Below are 25,403 nucleotides of genomic sequence, written 5' to 3'. Positions count from 1 at the left end.
TGAATTTTACACACTTTATTGTCCTTATTAATCAACCGAAATGGCAGTATACATGTATATAAAATAAAAATAAACAATATATTTTGTATTATATAATTAATATAATTCATTGTAAAAAAATCCATCAAACTTAAAATACATATTTTCTTTGAAAATGATATATATATATGTTGGTTGGTATTGGCTGTAAAAGAAGAACTTGTTGGTTGATTTGCTACAGCTACTACTAGTTGCTACAGGGCACCCTTCCCCAGGGGGACGATCATGCCACACAAGTGCTGGGAGAACACTTGCTACTAACCAGGCTGTGTCCAGAACTGGCACCCAAGTATTCAATGCTTCAACGCTTATTGCTTCAATTTAATATTAATAAGGTACTATCGTACAAACCATGGAAAAACACTGACCTGTGCAATGTTTACCTAATTAATCATATTACGAATAGTTAGACTGAGTTATTCAACTTACTCTGATGCATCTGTCTTCATCCAGGCCTAACCAATATTTCAATATTAGGTTATCAGTATTTTGCAAATGAACTAGACATAGGCATGCAAGTTTAACTAATAAATGACATGATCCTGTTCAAATTGCCAACCTGTACCACATTAAAATGTGCAAGTCTATCTGTCACCGACTTTGATAACTATATCAGAGCCGCAGTAAGGGTTGTATTTTGATATGGGATGATGACATGTTATCAAAGTTTGCCCAACTGATGACAATAACCTGAACAGTGACAAGATAATTGGCAGATAACATCCAGGAAGATATTGACACAGACATCATAAAGATATCAGCGCAGACATCATGAATGTAGGCCATACTCATGGCAATGACCATGAATCAGAGAGTGGTAAACTTGACTTTATCATTGGCTAAAATCAGGAACCAATGTCATCATTAAAATTTTATAACAAGTGTACTCTCACTTCATGGACAGTGACCTCATTTAAAATATCACTTGTAGAGAACAGTCCAATGTCAAAATTTAAAATGTATAGATTTGTGGATAGGCTTAATATTAAGTTATGAGATAAGAATAAGTCTTGCATTTCATTCATGTATGTTGGGCTTTTACCTGTCATAATTACATAATAATTTCATGTTTCATTTAGTCACTGAAGCATTGAATCCTGTGCCCCAGGGTCACAATGAGCTTGGATATGTATGGGGTCATGTCCCCCTGGAAACTACCCCACCCCTACGTCCTTATCCTGTGATAGATACAATACATATGCTTGCCACTTCATGCTAACAAAAAATGTGTTCAAGTTCATTTTTTCAAATAGGAACGGATATTTGATCATAAATCACTTCTTTCAGATAACAAACTGCGTCTTTGGTTATCATTCATTTCCTGTGCCTTAGTCTGAACCTTCAAAAGTATGTTTACAGTACTTAAATTAACCAAAAACACAGCATTGGGAGAATAACCAAGCGTTTTTTTATATTGCAAAACTTGAATCAGATGATCAAATATCCATTTATCTTCCTTTTGTTACGACTATTATCAAATATTCATATATCTTCCTTTTGTAAAGAATTAGCATTAACAGCAAAATCAATATTCAAAAAGGAAAAAAGTACAGTTTTAGATTGCATTTTTTACAATGATTGATAAAGGCTTGTATAAAAAGTTTAGAAATTCACTTTGTTATACATTCAATCACTTTCACATACAGGAAATGTCCATTGCAAATACACATAAACACTTCATTATTTTACTAACAGGACACACAAAACCAATACATTTTTTTTCAAAGCAATGCTGAACTTTAATGAAATAAAAAAGAAAAGATTTTGACAATCAAAGGCTTAATGGTTCTTGCAAAAATATGCAAATATACATGAATATACAGTCACTTTTACAGAAGAGGTAAGTAAGCTACCATTGTAAGATTCCTAACAATCAATCTACAAACACATAACCAACTCATATATTTACATAGATCATTTATTACTGTGAAGTCCTCCCCCCATTCAACACATATCCAGCCCTGTCTCCGGGAACCAGTCTCTGTTCTGTTGTCATGCCACTGCCGGGGTTGGCAGGGTCGAACAGTGCCGTTTCCACGGCAACACAGAGACACGCCCACAAGACAGGAAGGAGAATAGCACCTCTAGCCTACTGGCAATACTCAAGAATTGTTTGTTTGCTGTTGCATGACCAACCCAAATTTTTATAGTTGGAAGAAGGAAATTATTTAGATGCTTTGCTCTTTTTGTCTTTCTAGATTAATTTTGATTTTCCTTCATAAATTCTCAAACAGAAAACAGAGAGTCCGGACTGTTTTGGTCAGTTGGTCATGTAATTGCAACATGTTTATACAAATGGCTTAATGCTATATAGAATTGTTACCAGATACCAATTATCACATAAAAATCATTAAGGTGTTAAAGTTACGGTACATTGAAAAGATAGCTACCATAAAATAGTAAGTCACACATACATCAGCACTATTGAAATTGTTTATATTATGACATATAAATAACAACTGTAATATTTAACTTATGCCGTTATTCACACAAAAATTGCATTGCTGAGCACTGTCATAGATACAAATACCAAAAAAGACCAGTTCACACATGATAAAAATCTTCTGTGACTGTTTCAATACCAACAACCAAAATACATCACTAGTCATCTAAGGACTTTCATGTTCATTAAAATATAAACAATAAATTAAAGATGTTTAATTTCTGCCAAACGTTTTAGATTAAAAAAAAGTGAACTATTCTTAATCCATATAAATCATAATGTATGTATACACTCTTAATTAAAACATTTAATTAAAGCAATAAAATGCATATATGACCATTAATATTGATTAAATCAATAAAAAAATCCATTTAAAATGCTGCTTACATGACAAAAATTTTTTAATGCAGTGTCAACATCAATTAAAATATATAAAAAAATCTTTGCGAGATGAAATGGTTAACAAAAATGCGATTTCAAGACACAAAAACAGAAATATGATCCTTTCCACATGAATGATGAAGAAGCAGTATGATCTTTCGAGATTCAGTTCAGGCACAAAGACAATAATGTGAAAACATGATGAGCTGTCTCGAACTAAAAGAGAAATAATTCAGATTTCCTCAATGGTCCCTCCCCACTTGAGGCGATACTTTCGATGCCGCCACACGATTACAGAAGTCATGTGAGATTTCAGAGTGAGGTAAAATGTGGTGCACTCACGCAGGAGCCAAGCACACAGGAAGTCAAACTTGGTGAAGGGGAGGGGGCCGTTCTGGCAGGAAGTGAGAAGTGTGTAGTCGGAAAGAAACCAGAGCAGCATGTGAAGCAGGAAGAATGCCATTGCCGAGAGGCCAAACACGTACTGGAAACACAGAGACATGACCAGGCCTGAAAATAGAAGCATACATATAAAAAATCATGTTAGATGAGTATATGGGGGGTTTAACAGCTGATCATTGTCAATCCTGACAAAAACTGGGGGTCTGTTTGAGTATGAGGATTCATGCCCAAAGGAGCTAACAGATCGTTCATTCAGAATGTTGATGCACATACAAAGTGTATTAGAAGTATTATATTCTTTTTCTTTCTCAAACAGAGCATAAATCAATACATACATATTCTATGGTAGTATTTGCGTACTGAAGGTACCGGGTACATGTACCTTAGAAATGTTCTCACAGAGCCTAAATGATCTTCCAATATAAAACTCATTCACTGTTTAATTAGTTTTGACAAGTAAAGAAAAGAGAGGGTTTACACAACCATTTTCTAAATGAAGCAAACAAGTTTTTCATGTTTCATCAGGATTTACACAAAATATATATATCTTTCACCAAAGTACAAAATGTTTAAATAACTAGGTTTACGAATCAGATTTGTTTCCACCACTTCAAGTAATAAGTCTTCATTTCCTATTAAAATGTAGCAGTTCTTGAACACACATTAATATTGCATCCCAACAATTCTATTCAGCAACCCAATATTTTCATGCCCAGAACATACCTTGCAACAAGCACTCCGACAAAGGTTCCAGGAAGATGAGTGTTGGGACGGTGGCCACCCGGAGCTGGCTCCAGCGCACCAGCCTCCTGTGGAACTGGTCAACACTGTACATACCAGAATTCTGCATAGCCAGCTTGTTACTCAACTTTACCTTGTACCCCCTGGATGAACAAGGTGTGTGCCATTAGGATCACTCAAATAATGCTGTTAAATGCATTAAATAAATACTGCTTAAATTTTCATGATATTATAAATGTTTTAGTAAATATAAGAAGAAAATGACTTTAAATGGGTTTAAATAATGCCTTAGTTAAATCTTCATTTTAGCATTAGGATAAGTCAAAAGAAAAATGATTATTATTAAATCAATTCTGCCAACATTTATTTCATCAGACAGACAAATCAAAAACTCTTCAAAGCCTACCCTGTCTTGTTTGTATACATGTTAGTAATACTTTTGATGTGAACAATCTCAAGCAAGCCCATATTTGGCGATGTACTCACTGTAAGACTGCTTCATGAGCTAGGAAGAAGTCCTCCGCCAGGTACTTGGCAAACGTGTCGAGTCCTCCCGCAGTCTCCACAATTTCTTTGCGAATTAGAGATGACATTCCAGTAGAACAGTTGATGCCAGTGGCAACCGCGCTCAACATGTTCCGAGCTTGCATTGTTCCGAAAAACACCTAAAAAATGAAAAAAGTTTCCAAATATAGGAATCATTGTAATATAAAAGAAGATTAATGATGCTGTTTATAGTCAACAGAATGTCTTTAACAATGAACAGTTTCTTTGACAAATGTTTGTATATTTTCAACTTAAAAAGTTTTGGAGGATTCTGGGAGAAATGAGAGCTGACAATTCAGAAATATGAATTTAACATTCTTGCTTAACAACTAAAATTCCCAGAACTGGACTCACTTAAATGATTGTGTATAGAAAATTTAAGTTTACTAGTCTAGAATAAACAAGTTTTTTAGAGAGTTTGTATTATATTGAAAAAGAAATTTTCACACATATTCCTTATTAGCTAGACCACCAACAGACTGTTTAAAATGTAAGGGGAAAAAATCACACAGTACAAAAGTGATTTTATTAAAGCAACTGTTACTCTGCCCTATAACACAACAGTACACCCATGATTGAAATTAGTTCCAACAAAGCAGAGAAGTGATAACGCAGACAACGATTAGACACAAAGCTATGGAAACACACCATTGTAAGCAGATATAAAATACAAAGTTAACATACAAACACCCACCTACCTATCAGACTATCGAATATAAAGGAGCTATAGAAGGGAGGGGCCTATCAGTTATGGTCAGTACCTGTGAAGAATCCGTTGCTCAAGATTGTAAACAAACATAACCTATATCCGAGCGAGTAGCTTATTTGTTGGAATGTTTTTAGATGTTTTAAGATAACTGATGAACCAAGTGTTAACAAATTTGGCCTGATTTTTTTCCAAATATGAAGTCTTTAGCTCTGGCCAACTGACCCATGCCAATATGACAGTTCACAGATTGTATGGGTGGTATTACTTTCCAAGTTAACATGCATTTTTATATCAAATGTTTTTTTTCTTTGCATTAACACGTAACAGCCAAGTCTATAACCTACGTTCTTGAACATTTCAAAGAATGGTCAATCTATATAGAAACAATTTTTCATAATAACTACCGTAACATTTGTATAAAATTATGCACCCTACCCTATTAAATTTCATTACGAAAGTTTGTTTCAGGCTCACGCAAAGAATTTTGCTCCATTTTATTGCTCTCACAGCCATACTTTTGACAACATATGAACAGGCATGACTCGGATTAGGGGCAATTTAACATTTTCCCCATGAACAGAATAGAATATATATCTAGCCGAGTGAGATATAAAAAGTTCTGGTCAATGGTAGATCGCAGAAATGCAAAAAAAAAAACATATTTAAAACAGAAAGCTAGACAAATGCAAAGGGACAAAGTTGATGAGACAGTCTGTAGAATGTTTACAAACAGAAGATCACATGATCAAGCCAGTTTGTTACCCACTCCTACAATATTCAAATTAAGAAATTGAAGATATGCATTTCTTATTATCAAGAATTTTTTTTTAAATAAAAACTATACTATATGTACACATATGTTTACATATTGATGGAGGCACTATCAAACTACATTCCTAAATTTTTTATGGGATATAGTGATTTGATTTCAGGTTTAAATTTTCAAAAATGCTTCCCTGATTTGAAATGCTTTAAAAAAAACAGGGAAAAAACTCCCTTTTTACACCCCAGTTGGGTCTTTAAGGTGCACATGAAGCAAGCAATGTATAGACATGAACCAATAATCAGTTTAAAGTAAAATATTAAGTGAAAAGGACATAAAGCATGAAGTAAAATATTTGCTCATCACCTTTAACAACACATATTTGCAAGAGATCCATACATAATCTTGATTTTTCAGTTGCTTTGTTTTGAAAGTGGCTTACAAACAGGTACAGCTTCATTCAGGTTGGTACAATTACAAACTATGAAAGCAAGTCTTAACCTACATGAAACCAGTACAGTACCTTCTCATAGATGCCAGCGAAGCCCTTTCTGTCACAGCAAAATGGCATCTGGAGGACGACACCCGTGTCAGCAGTCATGTGACCCACCATGTCGTACAGGTTGTCAGGGGGAGCTGAAACAACAACAGCTTAAAGTGAACTCCAAGACTCTGACTAATTGTTCAAAAGAGATATCATACTTTGATCAATGATTTAACAGTACCGTAAACAGTAAATGGATTGACTTGCATAAAAAATAAATGAATTTACAGCCAAGTACATGCATGTCATGCATGTGTGTATATCATGTTGTAAAATATTAAAGATATTCCGATTCAGAACAAAAAACGAATGGGGAAATATTTTCTTCTGAGTTATTTCTTTACCATGCTAAAATGCACAATATTGAGCCATGAAACTCTTCTTCTATATCTTAGGATGGACGCTCTGCATGTACCTACAGAAATCTATAAAATATTCTTGTGTCTACAGAAATCTATAAAACAATCAATTGAACATTAGCTCATAAAAGAATATTCCATAAAATATTCACCACTTCAATTGCACAGTATGTACAGGTACCTTGTATTGAGCTGTCCGAAATATTGACGAGATGGTAGCGGGAGGCTTGGTAAGCTTTCATCATGTTGTTCACCTTCCCATTTGGGCCAGCATACTGAATTCCTATACAAAAAATTAAATAAAAAAAGCTGTTTGTATTTTTTTCAGACAACTTTCTTAAAATATGTGTACAAAAATATACAGATAACAGAAACCCAGTTCTAATTTCTACATTCTTATCAATGTTGATATTCATATGTATATATAATAAGCAAAGAAGATGGTAAGAGCACAACTTTGTTAAATTAGATTTTTGAAATTACTAATTTTATGTTTATATGTTGGAATTTAGTTTTATTATTAAGGATTAGCTCAGTAGCACAGAGCAACGGAACTTGGAGTTGTCTATTTTAATTTGACACCTATGATGACCCACCTATGAAAAGCTTTGCATCCACTTTGGGGTATCTTTCAATGAGCTTTTGAACAATCATGATTGCTGGGTCCTGCTCATCTTGCACCGAAAATAACAGCTCAAACTGAAATAGAATGAGTTACACTTTGAGTACAGGGTGAAGAACAGCTCAGACTGAAACAGGATAAGTAACTCTTTCAGAACAGATAAAAAACAGTCAAAACTATAAAATATTGATTCAGTATGCATAATATCATTTATATTAATTTGATATATCTTAGAATTACACATTTGAATCAACCTATAGAATTATAAGACAGACTGAAATTCAACATGAGTTAAATTGTTTAAAACTAAAGTATTCTTTTATCACTTAACTGAAAAAATTGAACAGACCCTTTTTGTTAAAATACATGTGTACATGGAACTCAAAGAATGACCAGCCAAAAGCATTTTGATATTTAATGCAACGTTTTTGTTAAGGACACATGTACATACTGATTGATAATTTCTCATAAGGCAAATCATTTTGAAAAGTCCTGTTTCAATAACATCACCAAGTAAATACTGTTCAAGTTATGTAAACACAAGCAACAGGAAGATAAAGCAATAACAAACAAACAAACTTTGTGCAAAGAGAGAGCGCAATGAGAATTCAACTTTTTTACACCATTCTAATATTTACATTCTGTATTAAAATGTTTACATCCTAGGTTAATGTAGGAGAATTAAGCCAAGAACAAAGACTTAAACATCTTGAAATGAAGGATACGTACACATTTCAAGAGGTTAATTAAATACAGCCTGTATCAATCAAATCAAATCTTTTTGTCGTCCTCGGTTTTAAAAATTTAATAAAAATCCCCCTATTATCACAAACAATTTAATTTCGAGTTTGAGACCCAACATTCATATATATTGCAACTCATTCTACTTCTAGATGGGCAGCTGTGGTGAAAATAGTTTAACATGTATCAAATAACATTTTATTTATTACAATTATTTTCACATCTTTTGATAGCATCAGTGAACGCCGGGGCCAATCCAGGGGCAGTGCCAGGACTTGACATTATAGAGGGCACTCACTTTGGAGGCACAACTTTGGAGCCTCCTTTACCAGAAACCCATGGCCCAAACATGTTCACAGTTACGCGCGTTGTCATAAACATGTACTTGCCATCACAATGACCCACATTATATGAACACTCTACTTTGGAGAACTTAAGTATAATAATATTGTTTATAAAGAATAACAAGTCCATGACTGTGAAATCAATGCCAGGGAATATGATTTTCAAAGAACCTTACAGATAAAATAGTTTTTTGTGTGTGAAATTGAATACCACTCTGTAAATGTCACATTTTGAGTAAAATTTAAGCGAATAGTTATTTTGATGGGCTTTGTTAGCTAGCAAAATAGCAATAAAGAAAATAATGTTATAAATATGCATTTGAATAACGTTCTAATAAGCCAGTCAAGAATGGTGGAATGTGCTGAATGGCAGAATTAAGCCTGATCCACAATATAGCCAAACCATTTCTTATCATCTTCTATTTGCTCAATACACAAACAGACATTAATTGTATCTATAGATTTTATAACTATAGAAAGCCCACTCAAGAATTATCAATCAATGCATGATTGTAGACCAGGGATTTTCATCATGTTGATAGAAAAAATCCTATTTGGGCTATTGAAAAAAAATGGCTAGTTTGAGTATTTTCTAAATAAAATGAATAATATTCAAATTATCATCATTTCTTCTTTCCCATATCTTGTATTTCTGTGTCATCTAAAAGTCTGGGAAGTTTGACTAAATTAGCTTCAGCGGAAAAAAAGTTATGCACAAAAAACAGGCCAAAATTGTCAGGAGTGTAACAAAAAAAACGTGACACTTTACAAAAAGCACTCAATTCAAAGCATTACTGTAAACAACATTAGCGAATGACAATGTAATAACTTTAATAACCAGAAAAACACATATGTTGACCTCAAGGTAATTTAAAAATTTAAGCAATATTTCATTTTTATGCATGAAATATTACTGATACTGATAATGTGTGTTAGGAATTTTTCCACATTTGTTTTCTTCAAAAAACTCTTTTTTAAGTATACCTCGAATGAATTATCATATAACTTACAATTAATTTATTTAAAGTTTAGGATAATATATCATTATTACATGTGTACACTATTTTTTGTGTGTTATAACTCTTTATGATGTTTAGCTTTCTAGAAAGAAGCTGGCCTAAAAATGTCAGAGGTGTAACATTTGGTATAAAATGAAACACAGTGTTGGCGAACAGTTAACAAATGTACTAATTAGGGTGTTTCCTGGAAGTCTATGTCATGGAGTGATCGTAAGAAATTATCATTAGTGAAAATAGTGGTGGGTTACTGAGCATGTAGATGATACGTGCCCGTCAGGAGTGTAACATTTTTTCGCGAATTTTTGGCATATTATTATATCATCATTTTCAGAAGTATAACAGTATACTTGTACAAATGTTAAGATTACAAATGAGAAGTGAAGGATACATTTTCAATCTGATGTAAATAAGGTAAGTTTTAACAAATTTTATGCCTATAAATGTTATCAAAAATGTTTGAATTTATAACAACTTAATTACTATGCAACTAATAGAAAAATCATACAGTGACAGACAATCAACAAATGGTATTTTTTGGCTACAATGAGGCAAACTGATGACCCTGATCTATAATTTAATTCATTTAAAACTATGTGACTTTGATTTCCAGCGTGACTATTGACATGTCCTTCAATGTTACACTCCTGACCAAATATAGGTTTTGAGTGTGAATACTATCGTTTTACAGAAGAAATATCATAGGAAACAGGGACAAATTAAGTGTAAGCCATCCAAGTTTCAAAGGGTCACTAAGAAACAAGAAAAGTTTAAATACAAGGAAGAAAGTCATTAAAAGTACATCAAAGGAAAGAATTAGGAAATACAGATAAAATTTAAAAAATGAAAATGTAAAGTTTAAAAAAATAAATAAATAGAAATAAGAAAACACAGGAAACACAAGAAGCAAGCAATAATCAGAAAATTGACGAGTTATGAAGAATCTTTTAGAAAACCCCAGAGCTTGGGCCAAGACAATAAAGCTTTTATTGAAAAGGCAACTTCTAACAGATGATCAAAGTTGGTTGACAAAGATGAAGTTGTGGAGGAAACACTTGAAATAAGCAAAGTTGGCTTTCCAAAAGTATGAGCACAAAAATGGCAAAAGTAAGTGGGCATCTGCAAACAAATAGTCAGGCCAGAAGAATGTCATGTCTAAATAGATACAAGAAGAGGAAAGATACTCAATTGAAAAGTACACTGTCAAAACCAGCAGCTTGGGAAGATAAGCTGTACACCTTGAAAGCTGCATTCAAGAATCATGCCCAACAAAAAAACCACCATGCATGTAAATGGAAGTCATGTACCAGTACCTAAACACCATTTGCTAAGTTCAAAATTGAAGTCTAGAACAGCAGATAAATGTGTCGAAAAAGGCAGCCCAGGCAAATTTACAAACCACAGAGAGCTGTCTGACATATCAGTATGATAATGTCCTTTTGACACTATACCTGGGACTGTGAGAATTGGGGTGTGGACTATATTCATTACTTTCAATTTGTACCGGATCATTTTATGGCTGATAATTCAACAGTATGCAGAAAGAAGAAGTCTCTACAGTGACACAGAGGTGACATCAATTTATTTATATTGTGGTCACAAGTAACTAAATTGTTGCCACATTTTAATAAGTTGCGGCCTAAATAAAGTTACTAAGTTGTGGCCTCAAGTTACAAAGTTGGTGACACAATTTACTAAGTTCTGGCCACAATATATATGAAGTGTTGCGAATGTCACGTCAGTGCCACTGTATTAGTGTAAGTCTGACTTAAAGTAGCAAAGGTAATATAAATATTCAACAGCAGATGTGCAATAAATTTATATTATTACCGGGTAAATTTATCATCATATATGATAGAAGGACAGATATTTTATGAACATGTTGTGAAATATGACTTTCTAATGAACATATCTTAAAAGTGGATGGCTCAGATATTTAGATTAGATTAATGCAGTGAGCTACCTTGAATTGGATGTACACCTGATCAAATGCAAATGATATATCAAGGCCATCCCAAGCATGATATACTAAGAAAACTATCACTGCCAACACTTATGTCTTAGTTTTGGGTTAAATTGAAATTTAATACATAGTAACTTGAAACTTGAAATATTTCGTCAGGAGTGTAACAATTCAAAACAGTTGTATTTAGTTACTTACACTGAATACCATTAGTTAAATGAAATAAAAGTGTTACTGTTGTAGTGCTTTACTGTAATTTCAATTGAGTTTTGCAATTTTTTACAAGTTGAGCAAGTTTAGCAAGAATTATTAATAGTAACAGTAATACTTTTTTATGGTTTTGAAAAAACTTTCTCAGATTATGTAAAATCGCAATGTGTCAATGCTAGATTTGTTTTATAATGTTTCACTGGCTATCAATTACTTTGTAATTGCATGTCTTTTAATTTATACTGAGAAATTTTAAGTGAAATCTATTTAATGGTTGTAATCTACATATGTCAGGAGTGTAACAATTTCTTAAAATATTGTTCCTGTTTTTATTTTTGCTGCGTGAAGTGAAATCATAATGCCTCCTATGATGTCTTTGTTAATGTTACTTGTTATTGTTTGAATTCTACAAAAATGTAAAAAAATAAAAAATTAATTGCACAATTTAAATAGAAAATAAAAAAAAATACCTTTGAATATTACATTTCATCGGTAAAAAAAGTACAAAAAATCAAATTCTTCAGAAATTTTGAGCGACTGAGTAATTCAACATTCTATTAATGAATGCTGACATAAGAGCTACTAAAAATATAATTGAGAGACATGTTAACTTAGGTTATTTCAAGTGTGTTTTTATTCCATGTTTAGTTTAATAAAAGTTTGATAAAAATGTTAATATGAGTTGTTTTCTCTATACAAAACCAAATTTGTACACTACAAAGTTTGTTCATCAAAACTAGGCATACAGCCTTGTATTTAATGATGATTTAAATTTAGACCATTTTTCAACTTTTCTAACCATTTTTTTTTTAAATAGCCCACTTGAGTAATGGGTCCAGGAATAAATCCCCATTTAATAAAGGATAAACACCTTCCAACATGGTAACACTTCTTGGCCATTCAGTGTTTTATTGAATTCCAATAATTATTAAAAACTAGCAAATGGCAACATGTCGAGCCAAAGAGCCTTTGACACAGACATATTAATGCTCTTCAATTGCATACAGAACAACGTGGAGTTCAACAATATGTGGAAGGATCATTTCAACCTTTGACCTCTAATCTTGACCTTGAACTTTAAGGTCCACCTTTGACCTCATAGTGTGACCTTGATCTTTGTTGTACATACCTCATCATAGTGAACCATCATGTCAAGTTTTTTTTTAAATTTTATTATCAATGGGCAAGATACAGCTTGGACAAGGATCATTTCAACTTTGACCTTCAACCTGGACCTTGACTTTTATGTGCAGAGCTGGATCTTGGGCACTACACGCAACCTCATCATGATGAGCCTTCATGGCAAGTTTTTTGCAAATCCTATAATGCATGGTCAAGATATAGCCCGGACAAATTCAGTCTGACAGACGGACGGATGGACGCATTGACATACAAGGAACCGCCATTGTGACAACTATATCTTGCTCATCACAAGCAGGCTTGACAATAATCAACACTTAAACATGATCACAAAATGATGTACATACTTGAGTCTCTATTTACAAACCATGATATGTTTTACAAAGGGACTGGGTGTGCCTTTATATGTGTAGCGTATTAATTTAGTTAAATACCTAGTGTAAAGAAGTCGCAGAAAATATTGATGAGTGAAACATTGTGTTTGTTTTTTAAAAAGTAGCCTACCTTAGGGTATGTCATTTTAAAGAAAGTTTCCAGGTTATAGTACAGGTTAGAGTCTACACCGACAAGAGGCTTGATCACAGAGATTCCCTGGAGGTCTTCCGGGCAAACAGCTGGCGCGGCTCGGTGTAGTTTTACCTTTCTGAAATATAAAACCAGTCTTCATCACCAAATTGATAATTAAAAATAATTGTGAATTGAATAGAAATTTGGTAGGCCAATCATGATAGATATTGTTTTTGTTACCAAGAATTGCAGTGGTATTATACCCTATACTTGGGCCACAAAAAAATATTGTCAATTTGTGTATATAAGGTTACATTTTGTCCAAAAACCAGTAGGGATGGTAGGCATTATTTTATACATTAGTGTCATCATTGGGATATGGTGTCAAAGAAATCTTCAGTATAATGTTTTTTTTATAATCTGCCTATGTTGATTTTTCTTATCCAATTTTTTAGTTTTATCAAAGTCATATATCAGTCCCTGTCGTTGCATTTCACACACTTCCTTTACACTTTATGTTGAACTGCAGTTCAAGCTGGTCAAAGGTGCGAACTTTTCATGATGGTTTGCAGCATATATTGTCACTAAATCCTGTTTTTTTTTTCTATGTAAGTGTACTGTAGTGCTTGAATGTATTATTGTGAATGTGCTTTCATCATGTATTAAATGTACTATATTCTTGTTAATTATGGAATTAATAAATGAATTTGTTGTCAGCAACAGAAAGGTGTATGCAAAATTATTATAACTGCATAACTGTAATAAATAATATTTTTAAATTATAGGTATTTTCCAGACACCTAATGTAGTCATCAAATTTAGACTGGATGAAAAACCCTTAATCTTTACATTTCATTTCGTTTATGAAATTTAATCATGCCTGGCTATTTAATCACTGATTTCCAACTTAAAAATAAGCATGATTAGGCGAAAAATATTTCACAAGGGAATGATCAGTGTGGACCGTTTTCATACACAAATCTGGTGAATACTAGTATATAAGCATTAACAAAATAATGTCAGTGCTCCAGTTGGGCCTAAATTGTAGGAGGGAGCACCCTGCTGCCATTTTCCTGCACCCTTCTGTCTTTTATCTATGCCCCACTGTGTCTTCGTTTGACAGAGCCGCCTTTGGTGATAATGAACTTTATTTGATATTCATTGGACATAATGTCAAGTCAATTTTCAGAAAGAAGTATGAAAATAACAAATACATAGTTTCGAAACTAAGGTAAAGATAACAGCTTAAATATTCATAACAAACTATTAGTATTCGAAATAGTTACAACACATATAGACAATATGAATTGAACCACATCCACTGTAAAAACCATATCCCATGGGTCAATAACATTAATCCAGAAAATCCTTTTTCTAAGTATAGGGTTCTCAATAAGTCTCGGTTGAACCAGACTCATGTAGTTAAGTAACCAACCAGCTTTTATTTATTCTACAGTACATAAAATTCACTAATTACAAAATTTAAACCAGATCAATTTCAATTTGATCTGTTCATTTGACCAGCATTTTCATTTTCATTTGGGGGTGGCGTGGTCATAGGGTGTGGTATAACAACGCACCCGACCCGTATATTAAACTGTTATCCGTAAGCTGACAGAGTGAACAATGAATGCTGGCCTTATGCTATCGTGGATAAGTCAGAACAGTTTTAAACAAAACAATCAAGTATTTGAAAACTGATTATCGAAATCAGAGTTTTATTTATATATAATTTAAATCATTTATTGTAACATTTATGAGTCAGAATCAATGACTGTCTTTATACTGTGTTTGATGAAACTAAATACATGTGACATACGTTTACCTGTATAAATTTTACAACACATGAAAATGATATACACGATGATAAATATGAATAACATGAATAGGACTCCGCCCACATTTTGAAAGCTGTCGCCGGTTAAAAAAAAGAAAAAAAGATCACCATGAAAATTACTTACGCATAAACAAGAGCTATAATGTGAATAAGCCATGATACTATACATCCTCCAAGAAAAACAATTGCAATTGAAAGTAAAATAATGTCGCCAACTGTCATATCTTCATGGCTAGAATGCTAATGGCGACTAGCTCGGTTAAATAGCCCTAAAATAACATTAATTGCGCATGCCCAACTAGCCAAGGGAGAGCAATCACGTCTGAACTAATTTTATCAAAGTCTAAAGTCACAAAAAATATCCATAATGATATACAGGACGATGGTTTATGTATGCATCATTTTTTTGTCTTTAACAAATCTTAATTAAAACTGTAGAACCCATTTGATTTCTTCCTCGTTGTCTCTGTCATGCATTTATTTGTTTGACACATAATTTCGTGTCTTGAGTATTGAGTGCGACAGATCTAGGACTATGTTCTATATTTCAAGAGCCAACAACATTTCTTGCTATGTAATGTTATTAATAACAGTAAGAAGAAGTTTAGTAATTCAAAATTATTCAGAGACGATAAGGTAAAGTTTTCTTTACAGGATACATGGACATAGAATCCCTCATCACCATGGTTGTGTTGGCTACACTGGCAGGCGGTTACATAGTTGCATCTCTCATTTTGCTAAGATTTCCACAGATTCTTCATCGGAGGAAAAAGCTTTTATTTCGCCCAGTTCACATAAGTCACAGAGGAGGTAATATATATTACTTAACCTTTTTCTTTTCCCGCTGCGTACATGCTGAAAGGCTCTGCAGCGTATACATCCAGATCCAGATCCAGATATTATATACAGTGTATATACGTTTAAAACTTTTACATACATTTCTTATCCAGCTCATGCATAATAAAATGGAAAAAATTCAGACACAGACTGGAAAACCCATAAAAAAAACAATATCAAAAATCGGAATACTTTAAAATTCTCCTTTATATGTACATGAGCATTAAAGCCATTTAGAAATATGTAGGGATAAAAAAGGGGGACTTCAGTTTAGGCATGTGTGTGTTTAAATGTTGGCTGCATATCGGTAATGTTTAAACATTTCAGGCGCTGGTGAAAACTGCGAAAACACAGTTACGGCTTTTAAACAGTAAGCGCATTTTGTCTTAATTTTGTTTAAAATATACAAATGTAGTATAATCCCATGTGTCTACAGTCTTAATTACTACATTTATGTTAAAAACAACCAAGAAACAGGCTTAAAAAATACTGCCATTCCAGGATATATAAAACTTGTAGATTTTACCTTTACAAATGATTGTTGTCCTTAAATATATCTGAGTGCATAATTATTCATGCTCTCCATAATTTAAGTTTTATTCCTTTCTGTGTGTTAAGTGCGCTGGCGCAAGGTTCTCAGATGCTTGAGGTGGATGTACATTTGACGCGGGACGGAGAGGTGGTTGTATCACATGACGGTCACCTCAAGGGCAAGTTTGGTGTTGACGCCAACATTGCTGACATTGATCTCATAGTGAGTAGAGAGCAACATCTCGAGTGTTAAAAAGTCCTGGTTTAAGCCTTCTATAAGTGTCTCTCTTGCATATCTTCTCACAAATATAGTTGTATCATTCTTTCAGATCATGAACAGAAGTACATGAGTGAATGAATAAGAAATAATTTACCTATATTTCAAGACCAACATTGAATTTGCGTAATTCAGAAATAACAACATTGATATTACTTTAATGATATTTATGATAATTTTGCAAACCACATAACCTTTTATTTGTATCATTTAAAAGTTATTGTTTTACAGAATCTTCCAAAGTACAAATCTGTGATGTCGGTAGACTTTAAACCAGGTATGCTGTTATCTTTAATATTCACCATAAAAAAACTTAAGTAAACTAATAATTGTTTATTTCCTGTAATATGAAAATTATGCCCATTAAGACACCAGTCTAATGTAACATTAAGCTAAAGAACATGGTAAGTAAAGTCAAAAAGTCTATTTAAAACAAAACCTAAAAATATTTTTTATTTTGCCATTTCTGTAAATAAAAATGTACCATCTGTTTTAAATTTTGTAACAATGTGCAACAAACTAATTATTATACTTCAGGTTTTACCGTGTGTTGTGGTGGGGATTGCAATATACCCACACTTCGTGACGTCTTCACCAAATTTTCTAGTACACCAATCAATATTGACATCAAAGTCCACAATGAAACCCTCATTCATAAGGTCTGTTAGTATTGAAAATACTAGTACATATTGAAGTTTAATGAACATATAATTCAGGAACTAGAATTTAATGAATCAGATGTGTCACCTGCTGTGAGCACAAAGGTTACATTGACTTTGGACATGATTTTAAATCTATAATCTTGGTATCTACCACCATGACTGCTATGAATACCAAGTTTAAAGACTGTACAATAGGTAAATCATAATTTATTAATTGAAAAACAAAAGTGTGACGCGGTCAACAACAATACCATCAAAGTTATCCCAATGTGTCTCACTCTGTTATGTGACACAAAGAACAGAGTATTTGTTGTCTATTTTGCTAAATCCCAGCTCAAAATAGCCAGCATTTTTTGGCAATGTCCTATTTTTAGAGAGCTTTAGTGACTGATATATATGTTTAATTATTAAACACAGACAATGTATTAATGGATTTCCTTGTTTCCAAAATAAATGAACTTTTAATTTATTACTGCATATCATACTTTAACATGTCCATTGATATATATGTATGTACATCAAAAGCAAAGCTAAATGTTCTTCAACTGTTTTGTGTTAGATATTCTGCATGTTTCTCTATTCAGGTTCAATATTCTGCATGTTTCTCTATTCAGGTTCAATATTATGCACGTTTCTCTATTAAAATTCAATATTATGCATGTTTCTTTGTTAAAATTCAATTTTAATCATGTTTTTCTGTTGAGATTTAATAGTCTGCATGTTTCTCTATTCAGGTTCAACATTCTGTGTGTGTGTGTGTGTCTATTCAGGTTAAATATAATGCATGTTTCTCTGTTCAAATTCAATTTTATGCATGTTTCTCTGTTACAATTCAATTTTATTCATGTTTCTCTGTTTAGGTTCAATAGTCTGTTCAGGTTTTCAATATTCTGCATGTTTCTCTGTTCAGGTTCAATATTCTACATGTTTTTCTGTTCAGGCTAAATATAATGCATGTTTTTTTCTGTTCAAATTCAATAGTCTGCATGTTTCTCTGATCAGGTTTAACATAATGCATGTTTCTCTGTTCAATTTCAATATTATGCATGTTTCTCTGATCAGGTTCAATATTATGCTTGTTTCTCTGTTCAGGTTCAATAGTCTGCATGTTTCTCTGATCAGGTTCAATAGTCTGCTTGTTTCTCTGTTCAGGTTCAATAGTCTGCTTGTTTCTCTGATCAGGTTCAACATAATGCATGTTTCTCTGTTCAAATTCAATAGTATGCATGTTTCTCTGTTCAGGTTCAATATTATGCATGTTTCTCTGTTTAGGTTCAATATTATGCATGTTTTTCTGTTCAGGTTCAATAGTCTGCTTGTTTCTTTGATCAGGTTCAACATAATGCATGTTTCTCTGTTCAAATTCAATTTTATGCATGTTTCTCTGTTACAATTCAATTTCATGCATGTTTCTCTACTCAGGTTCATTATTCTGCATGTTTCTCTGTTCAGGTTAAATATTCTGCACGTTTCTCTGATCAGGTTAAACATAATGCATGTTTCTCTGTTCAAATTCAATATTATTTATGTTTCTCTGATCAGGTTCAATATTATGCTTGTTTCTCTGTTCAGGTTTAATTGTCTGCATGTTTCTCTGATCAGGTTCAACATAATGCATGTTTCTCTGTTCAAATTCAATATTATGCATGTTTCTCTGTTCAGGTTCAATGTTATGCATGTTTCTCTGTTCAGGTTCAATATTATGCATGTTTTTCTGATCAGATTCAATATTATGCATGTTTCTCTGTTCAGGTTCATGAGTTGATCAAGGAGTTTCGGAGAGAGGATCTCAGTGTGTGGGGAGGGAGGGCAAGTGTCACAACCAAATATCTCCATAAACTGGTGGGTTCTGCTATTATGTTTTATGAAGTAAATTGTAATAAATCAAACAAACTGGCACAGTTAAGTGTTTGACACGTTTCATCTTGATTACTTATACCCCAATGAATCTGAATTTAAACTTGTTACCAGAAAGCAACTCAGTTTAGTATTCCTTGTATACTGTATCAAAATCAGAAATTTTCAATATGTGAGATGAAGTGACACTGGCATGTGGCAATTAAATGACCATGTAAGTTGATGTCAGCATAGAACAGTCCTAAATTGATATTATCCATGCTCGTTGTTTTTATTCAGTTCTCTTGACAATCATGGTGCCAGCAATAACATATTTACGGTAGTTTGATTTTGCTGATTTGTTTTCATTTCAGGACCCGAGCATTCCATTGTTTTTCTCTTTCCAAAATGTGCTGTCTCTAGTCATCATGTTCTACACAGGGTTATTGCCCTTCGTGCCAATCAAAGAATCCACGCTGGAAATCATCATGCCAAGTATTGCATTTAAGTAAGTTGGTTAACTAACTATCTTGTTCACAGATATCTCATATTTTCTTTCCTTCAATTTTCAAACAATATTATTTTAGCCTTCTTTCTACTGGTGATAACATCCAAACTGATAAACTATTATTATTAAATTATCATGTAATTAAGTGAATGTATGGCACACTAATGTATGCCAATGTTCTCTAAGCCTCAACATTCAACATTTATCAGTTTGTCTAGATGATATTTCAAATTGTCAATACAAATAACATTTACATTATACATATATGACAGAATTTCTTTGAAATATTTGCAAATGTTATTTCAGATCAGGCCGGTTTTCAGCTGATCTACCATTGAAATTCCGAGTGTTGCTCAGGATAGCTGATACGTAAGCTACATCACGTGTATTAATGTCTCTTTGTTTTACATTTGCAGTGTTTTCTCATTGCGAAGTTATTAATATACCATTTTATACAAATTTATCAAGGTTGTACAACTTCCTTTCATCACATAATCAGTCATTATAGATACAAAGTTGTTGGAAACTCGGGAAATACTTCGAGATAACGAAACCTCTATATAACTGAAATAAAAATTGTATAATTAAAACCAACATATTCAAAAAAAATTCCCGACATTACCAAAACATAGAGATAACAGATTTCGACATAGCAAGTTTCAACTGTATTATATGTATATATATCTCTTTTGATTTTGCTACCTGTATTTAAAGCTACATTTTGCTTTGTCGTGCGGCATAAAATAAATCTTACCTTTACCTGTATAGGTTACTAATGAGACCAGCCCTGTTCAGACATTTGGAGAGGAGGGGGATACAGGTAGGCTACACATTTTGTGCTGTTCAATCATTATACATGTTAGTGAATACAATGTGAAAACAATAATGAACAAGAAATGTTTGTCAAACATTATGCCCCCCTGAGTGCCCTGTTGTCAGGATTATTTAGACAACTGAATGAAATATGCATGGACCCAAATGACAGCTGATTTGTCATTGACATTGGATGCCTTTGAGGCAGTTTTATGATTATGACCATTCAAAGTGTGAGCATTTTGATGATGAGCATGAGTAATGACCTTGGCCTTTGACTCCAAGACCTCAAAATCCATAGGGGTCATCAACAGGTCACCCAAAACCTTAATATCAAGTTTGAGGACCATGGGTGCAGGCATTGTCGAGTTATCACACAGACAAGCTTTTTGTGTTCAAGGTCACTGTGACCTTGACCTTTGAACCGATGACCCATAAAATCAAAAGGGGTCGTCTACTGGCCAGGCCCAACCCCAAGTCAAGTTTGAGGGCCATGGGTACAGGCATTGTCGACTTATCAAACAAACTTTTCGCATTCAAGATCACTGTGACCTTGACCTATGACCTGAATACTCGTTAAATCGATAGGGGTCATCAACTGACCATGCCCAGCCCCTGTGTCAAGTTCAATGATCATAGGTCCAGGCATTGTGGAGATATCACTCTGAGAATCTTCGATAACCCTTTTGTGTATAAGGTCACTGTGACCTTGACCTTTGGCCCAATGACCCCAAAAATTTAAAGGCCCGACCTTCATGTCAAGTTTGATGACCATAGGTCTAGGAATTGAGTTTGTGTTCTAGGTCACTGTGACCTTGACCTTTGACCCAACGACACGAAAATCAATAGGGGTCATCTACTGGTAAGGCCCAACCTCTAAGTCAAATTTGAGGGCCATGGGTGTAGGCATTGTCGAGTTATTACTCGTAAAACCTTTTATAATTCAAGATCACTGTGACAAGGGGTCATCTACTGGTAAGGTCCAACCATTACCGGTATGATAAGTTTGATGATCTTACTTCCAGGAATCATCAAGTTATCACTTGGACAAACTTTCAGTATACATACCTACTGACTGACCGACATGTCAAAGCAATATACCCCCTCTTTTTCAAAGGGGAGCATAATAAGACCAAATGTAATGGATGAATCCTCTTGTTGAATCCTCTTGTTAGATGACAGCAACAAATTGTATAAAAGTGGAAAAGTTATCTACAGGTTATCTATTTGCAAATAAAATCAATTTAATTGGACAAGAGTAATTACTGGATAAATGTTGAACAATTAATAAATATTTTGGCTATTTTTAAAGATGCACTCTTAACTCCCAAATAAGATTAACCACAATTATTTTAATATACCCAAAAGGATGAATAAATGTTGAAAACAATGGTTCTTATGAAGGATACCTAGTTTAATTTGAAAGAAAGGTGCACAAAACACGATATTTCTACCTTATGAGATGATAGTAGATCGCACCAGATCTTTTAGAACTCACCAACCATTTAATATTTTTGTGTTTTCAGCTATAAATGCACGATCACAGTCATGTTATCAGTAATTAATATTTTCCATAAATGCATTATTTAGTAAGTTGTTAAAGGTTTATCACTTAAAACTCATGTTTGATATACATGTGTATGTATCGATTTTGAATCAGAGTGTCACTTTAAGGAAACCAAAAAAATAACCAGCTTTATTGAATTGGCTGCAGATCTTTTACTTATTTGAAAATATCACTGGAATTGGGATATGTATTTACAATAGAACAAAATATGTGTTTTAAAATTGTAAAAGTGAAATTACTAAAATGCTTTATGAACAATGATATTTGTATTTTACCCTAGACTTACCTATGGGTGCTAAACGATGATGAAGATTATGAGCGGGCGTTTAAGCTGGGCGTGGCAGGAGTGATGACAGATTTCCCCTCCAAACTCGCCCACTTTCTACAAGAGCACCCGCAGTATGCAGCCCACTGGCGGGGTACAGATTCAAGCACAGTAGAAGAGGCTCAGTGTCTCAACTCTGCTGTCAACCATTGAAGACTGCTGGCCGTTAGTTGTGATAGTGATTTATTTATAATATAATTGTCAATCCAATTGCATTTGCAAATATGGTGTTGTTTTGAGTTTCAATAGATTATATTTCTCACAGATGTTGATATTCATTATTAAGCCTTTCTTAAAATTGGTTAGTTTGCTGTGGCCCAACCCAGACCTTTTCCAATGGGTGATCATTTAATGTTTAACAATAAAGAAAAGAGAAAACATGAAATGAAAAACTGCCATTCTTAAGGTCAAGAATCTTTAGTCTGAACGTTGGTAGGTCAGCTGGGTCAATGCAAACAAAGTGTTTACAAGGATAGCCTATTGTTGCTTTTTTACATTTTTGTTCTTTGATTCAAAATTATGTGATATTATTATTTTTGATCTTAAAATATCATTTTTATTACAGCACATTATTTTACAAAATTTTCTCACGAAATTTGTGATGTGTTCATATTTATGATGTATGTGATTGTTACTACTTTGTCTACAAACATGTGTCACACGCCTGGACATTCATTACTCACAATTTAAATCAAATAAAAAAATAACTTTGCATCTGTTTGTAATTAAAGTGCTTTTCAAGTAAACCATACTCTTTTCCATTGCTTTCATATCTACTTGTTTAAAGATTATATGGTAGTAGTCTTGAGGAGTTTTTATCAGTTTTGATAAACAGTTCAATGAATTACTTATTGAATGACTGCAAATATGATATTCTGTTTATATTATTAAAACATATTTGATTTAAAATGTTTCTATATCCATTTATATGTTATTGTATACGTCCAGCTATGCCATATCAGTTTCTTTTTGGTAATCATTGATAAATGCAAGGACCAACTGTCTCATGCGAGTGATAAGATGTGTCTTGTTGGTGAGTGACTAATTACTAGTCATTTATTCGTTTGTGATTAAGGAGGTTGGTGTCCAATAATAAGGTCATTCTGTAAGTTCAAAAATATAAAGAGGAAAAAACAAATCCAGAATCTATTTAACGGACACATCCATGTCAAATACATCTTACAATATTGACAATATTTTTTGGCCACCATCTGAGCAATTATTTTACAATTGTTTTGATTCACTTGTACTGCAACAACCGTTCTATAGTTAGATGGACGTTTTTTAAATGTGCTTATGGTTATTTTGCTTATAAAAGAATTCAACAGTTTATAGTATTCCAGATTTAGTTTCCTTAGATTTATAAATTTTGTGTAAAAAATGGGGTAGGAACCCATACATAGATATAAAAAATGTATTAACTATAACAACAGATAAAGAGGTGGTTACCCAAATGAAATGTGCTTCTTCAAAGAATAAACATAACCCTGAGTGTTTATAGTATTTACAGGATTATAGTGGTACTTTGCTTTGCTTTTTACAAAGAACCTTACATAGTTTGTTTTATATTGTTATTTTTTTTTTTTTTAAAAGGTTCAGTTTTTGTCATGGTGTCATAATCAGCGTCACTGTGCAATAACTTTAATCTTGATCACATTTCTGAAACAGTTAAAAAATCATCATTGAAACTTTAATAGTCAATATGTTGCCATTGACATATGACACATGTGCAGCAATGCCCACAGTTGCCATTGACATCTGACACATGTGCAGCAATGCCCGCAGTTGCCATTGACATATGACACATGTGCAGCAACGCCCACAGTTGCCAATGACATATGACACATGTGCAGCAACGCCCACAGTTGCCATTGACATATGACACATGTGCAGCAATTCCCACAGTTGCCATTGACATATGACACATGTGCAGCAATTCCCACAGTTGCCATTGACATATGACACATGTGCAGCAATTCCCACAGTTGCCATTGACATATGACACATGTGCAGCCCATTGACATATGACACATGTGCAGCAATTCCCACAGTTGCCATTGACATATGACACATGTGCAGCAATGCCCACAGTTGCCATTGACATACATGACACATGTGCAGTAATGCCCGCAGCTCTGGCTGGAGTAATTGTTGTGTATTGCCTCCCTTATTACTGACAAAAAATAACTAGACAAGTGTTGGTGTTCACTCAGCAGTACTAAGGATGTAATTTGTATGCATGAAAAATATTTATTCATTATGATATTAGAGTGTGATAGATTATCGTTTTAGCTTTTTTCCAAAAACTTCTTATACATTCTTGTTGTCATAAATGTTGTTTATTTGTATTTCAACTTGTTGTTGACAACTAATGAATTGAAACATTGTTCATTTCTACTTTTTAGTTAATATTATTAAAAAGAAAAACAGGATTTGCCGTGCGTTTTATCAGAATGGATTTTTTTAAATAAATGCTAAATGTACTTGTAGACTTAGGTGTCAATTGGGTGCCTATGATGATGCAATTGCCTTTATAACTTCCCATGTTTGGCATTACTGGATACTCACTACATAGGAGAGGATTTCTGAATGTCAGTTATCTGGGGTGACAGCCATTATCAGGAAACTTGTACATGTATAATTTGAAGTCACATCTGTTTCATGCAAACAGTTTTCAGATCATGTTAAGATCATTGGTTAAATTGTGCACAATGTACTATACAAAACTTGAAGCATTGAA

The 25,403-nt window shown here is 33.3% G+C and overlaps 2 protein-coding genes across 3 annotated transcripts; one reads left to right on the top strand and one right to left on the bottom strand.

The window, feature by feature from the left end:
* LOC128231207 (ceramide glucosyltransferase-B-like) lies at positions 1–15,677 on the bottom strand. The gene is made up of 8 exons (XM_052943713.1): positions 15,432–15,677; positions 13,468–13,606; positions 7,524–7,626; positions 7,109–7,210; positions 6,548–6,660; positions 4,493–4,671; positions 3,989–4,149; positions 1–3,373 (listed from the first exon to the last, which is right to left on the bottom strand). The coding sequence occupies exons 1-8, from the start codon at positions 15,527–15,529 to the stop codon at positions 3,096–3,098; spliced, it is 1,173 nt and encodes a 390-aa protein (XP_052799673.1). The 5' UTR covers positions 15,530–15,677; the 3' UTR covers positions 1–3,095.
* LOC128231209 (lysophospholipase D GDPD1-like) lies at positions 15,607–25,095 on the top strand. Of its 2 annotated transcripts, XM_052943714.1 has the most exons (11): positions 15,607–15,698; positions 15,962–16,117; positions 16,472–16,514; positions 16,763–16,898; positions 17,184–17,229; positions 17,490–17,611; positions 19,367–19,456; positions 19,825–19,958; positions 20,265–20,327; positions 20,727–20,778; positions 22,619–25,095. In XM_052943714.1, the coding sequence occupies exons 2-11, from the start codon at positions 15,967–15,969 to the stop codon at positions 22,814–22,816; spliced, it is 1,035 nt and encodes a 344-aa protein (XP_052799674.1). In that variant the 5' UTR covers positions 15,607–15,698; positions 15,962–15,966; the 3' UTR covers positions 22,817–25,095. The 2 variants fall into 2 exon arrangements, with proteins under 2 accessions (XP_052799674.1, XP_052799675.1); XM_052943715.1 differs by lacking the exon at positions 15,607–15,698 and having other exon boundaries at positions 15,825–16,117.
* Positions 25,096–25,403: the final 308 nt, after the last annotated feature.

This window comes from Mya arenaria, chromosome 4, assembly GCF_026914265.1.
Source record: "Mya arenaria isolate MELC-2E11 chromosome 4, ASM2691426v1".
Lineage (NCBI taxonomy): Eukaryota > Metazoa > Mollusca > Bivalvia > Myida > Myidae > Mya > Mya arenaria.
The sequence above is the reverse complement of the archived record's forward strand: the minus strand, read 5'-3'. Positions and strand labels throughout refer to the sequence as shown.

Coding starts and splice junctions, on each gene's coding strand:
- LOC128231207 (XM_052943713.1), bottom strand. CDS start 15,529: ATGACAGTTGGCGACATTATTTTACTTTCAATTGCAATTGTTTTTCTT. Junction 4,150..4,492: donor GCTCATGAAGCAGTCTTACA/GTGAGTACATCG, acceptor TTGTTCATCCAG/GGGGTACAAGGTAAAGTTGA. Junction 3,374..3,988: donor GTCGGAGTGCTTGTTGCAAG/GTATGTTCTGGG, acceptor TTCTATTTTCAG/GCCTGGTCATGTCTCTGTGT.
- LOC128231209 (XM_052943714.1), top strand. CDS start 15,967: ATGGACATAGAATCCCTCATCACCATGGTTGTGTTGGCTACACTGGCA. Junction 17,230..17,489: donor GTCGGTAGACTTTAAACCAG/GTATGCTGTTAT, acceptor ATTATACTTCAG/GTTTTACCGTGTGTTGTGGT. Junction 17,612..19,366: donor ATGAAACCCTCATTCATAAG/GTCTGTTAGTAT, acceptor TTCTCTGTTCAG/GTTCATGAGTTGATCAAGGA.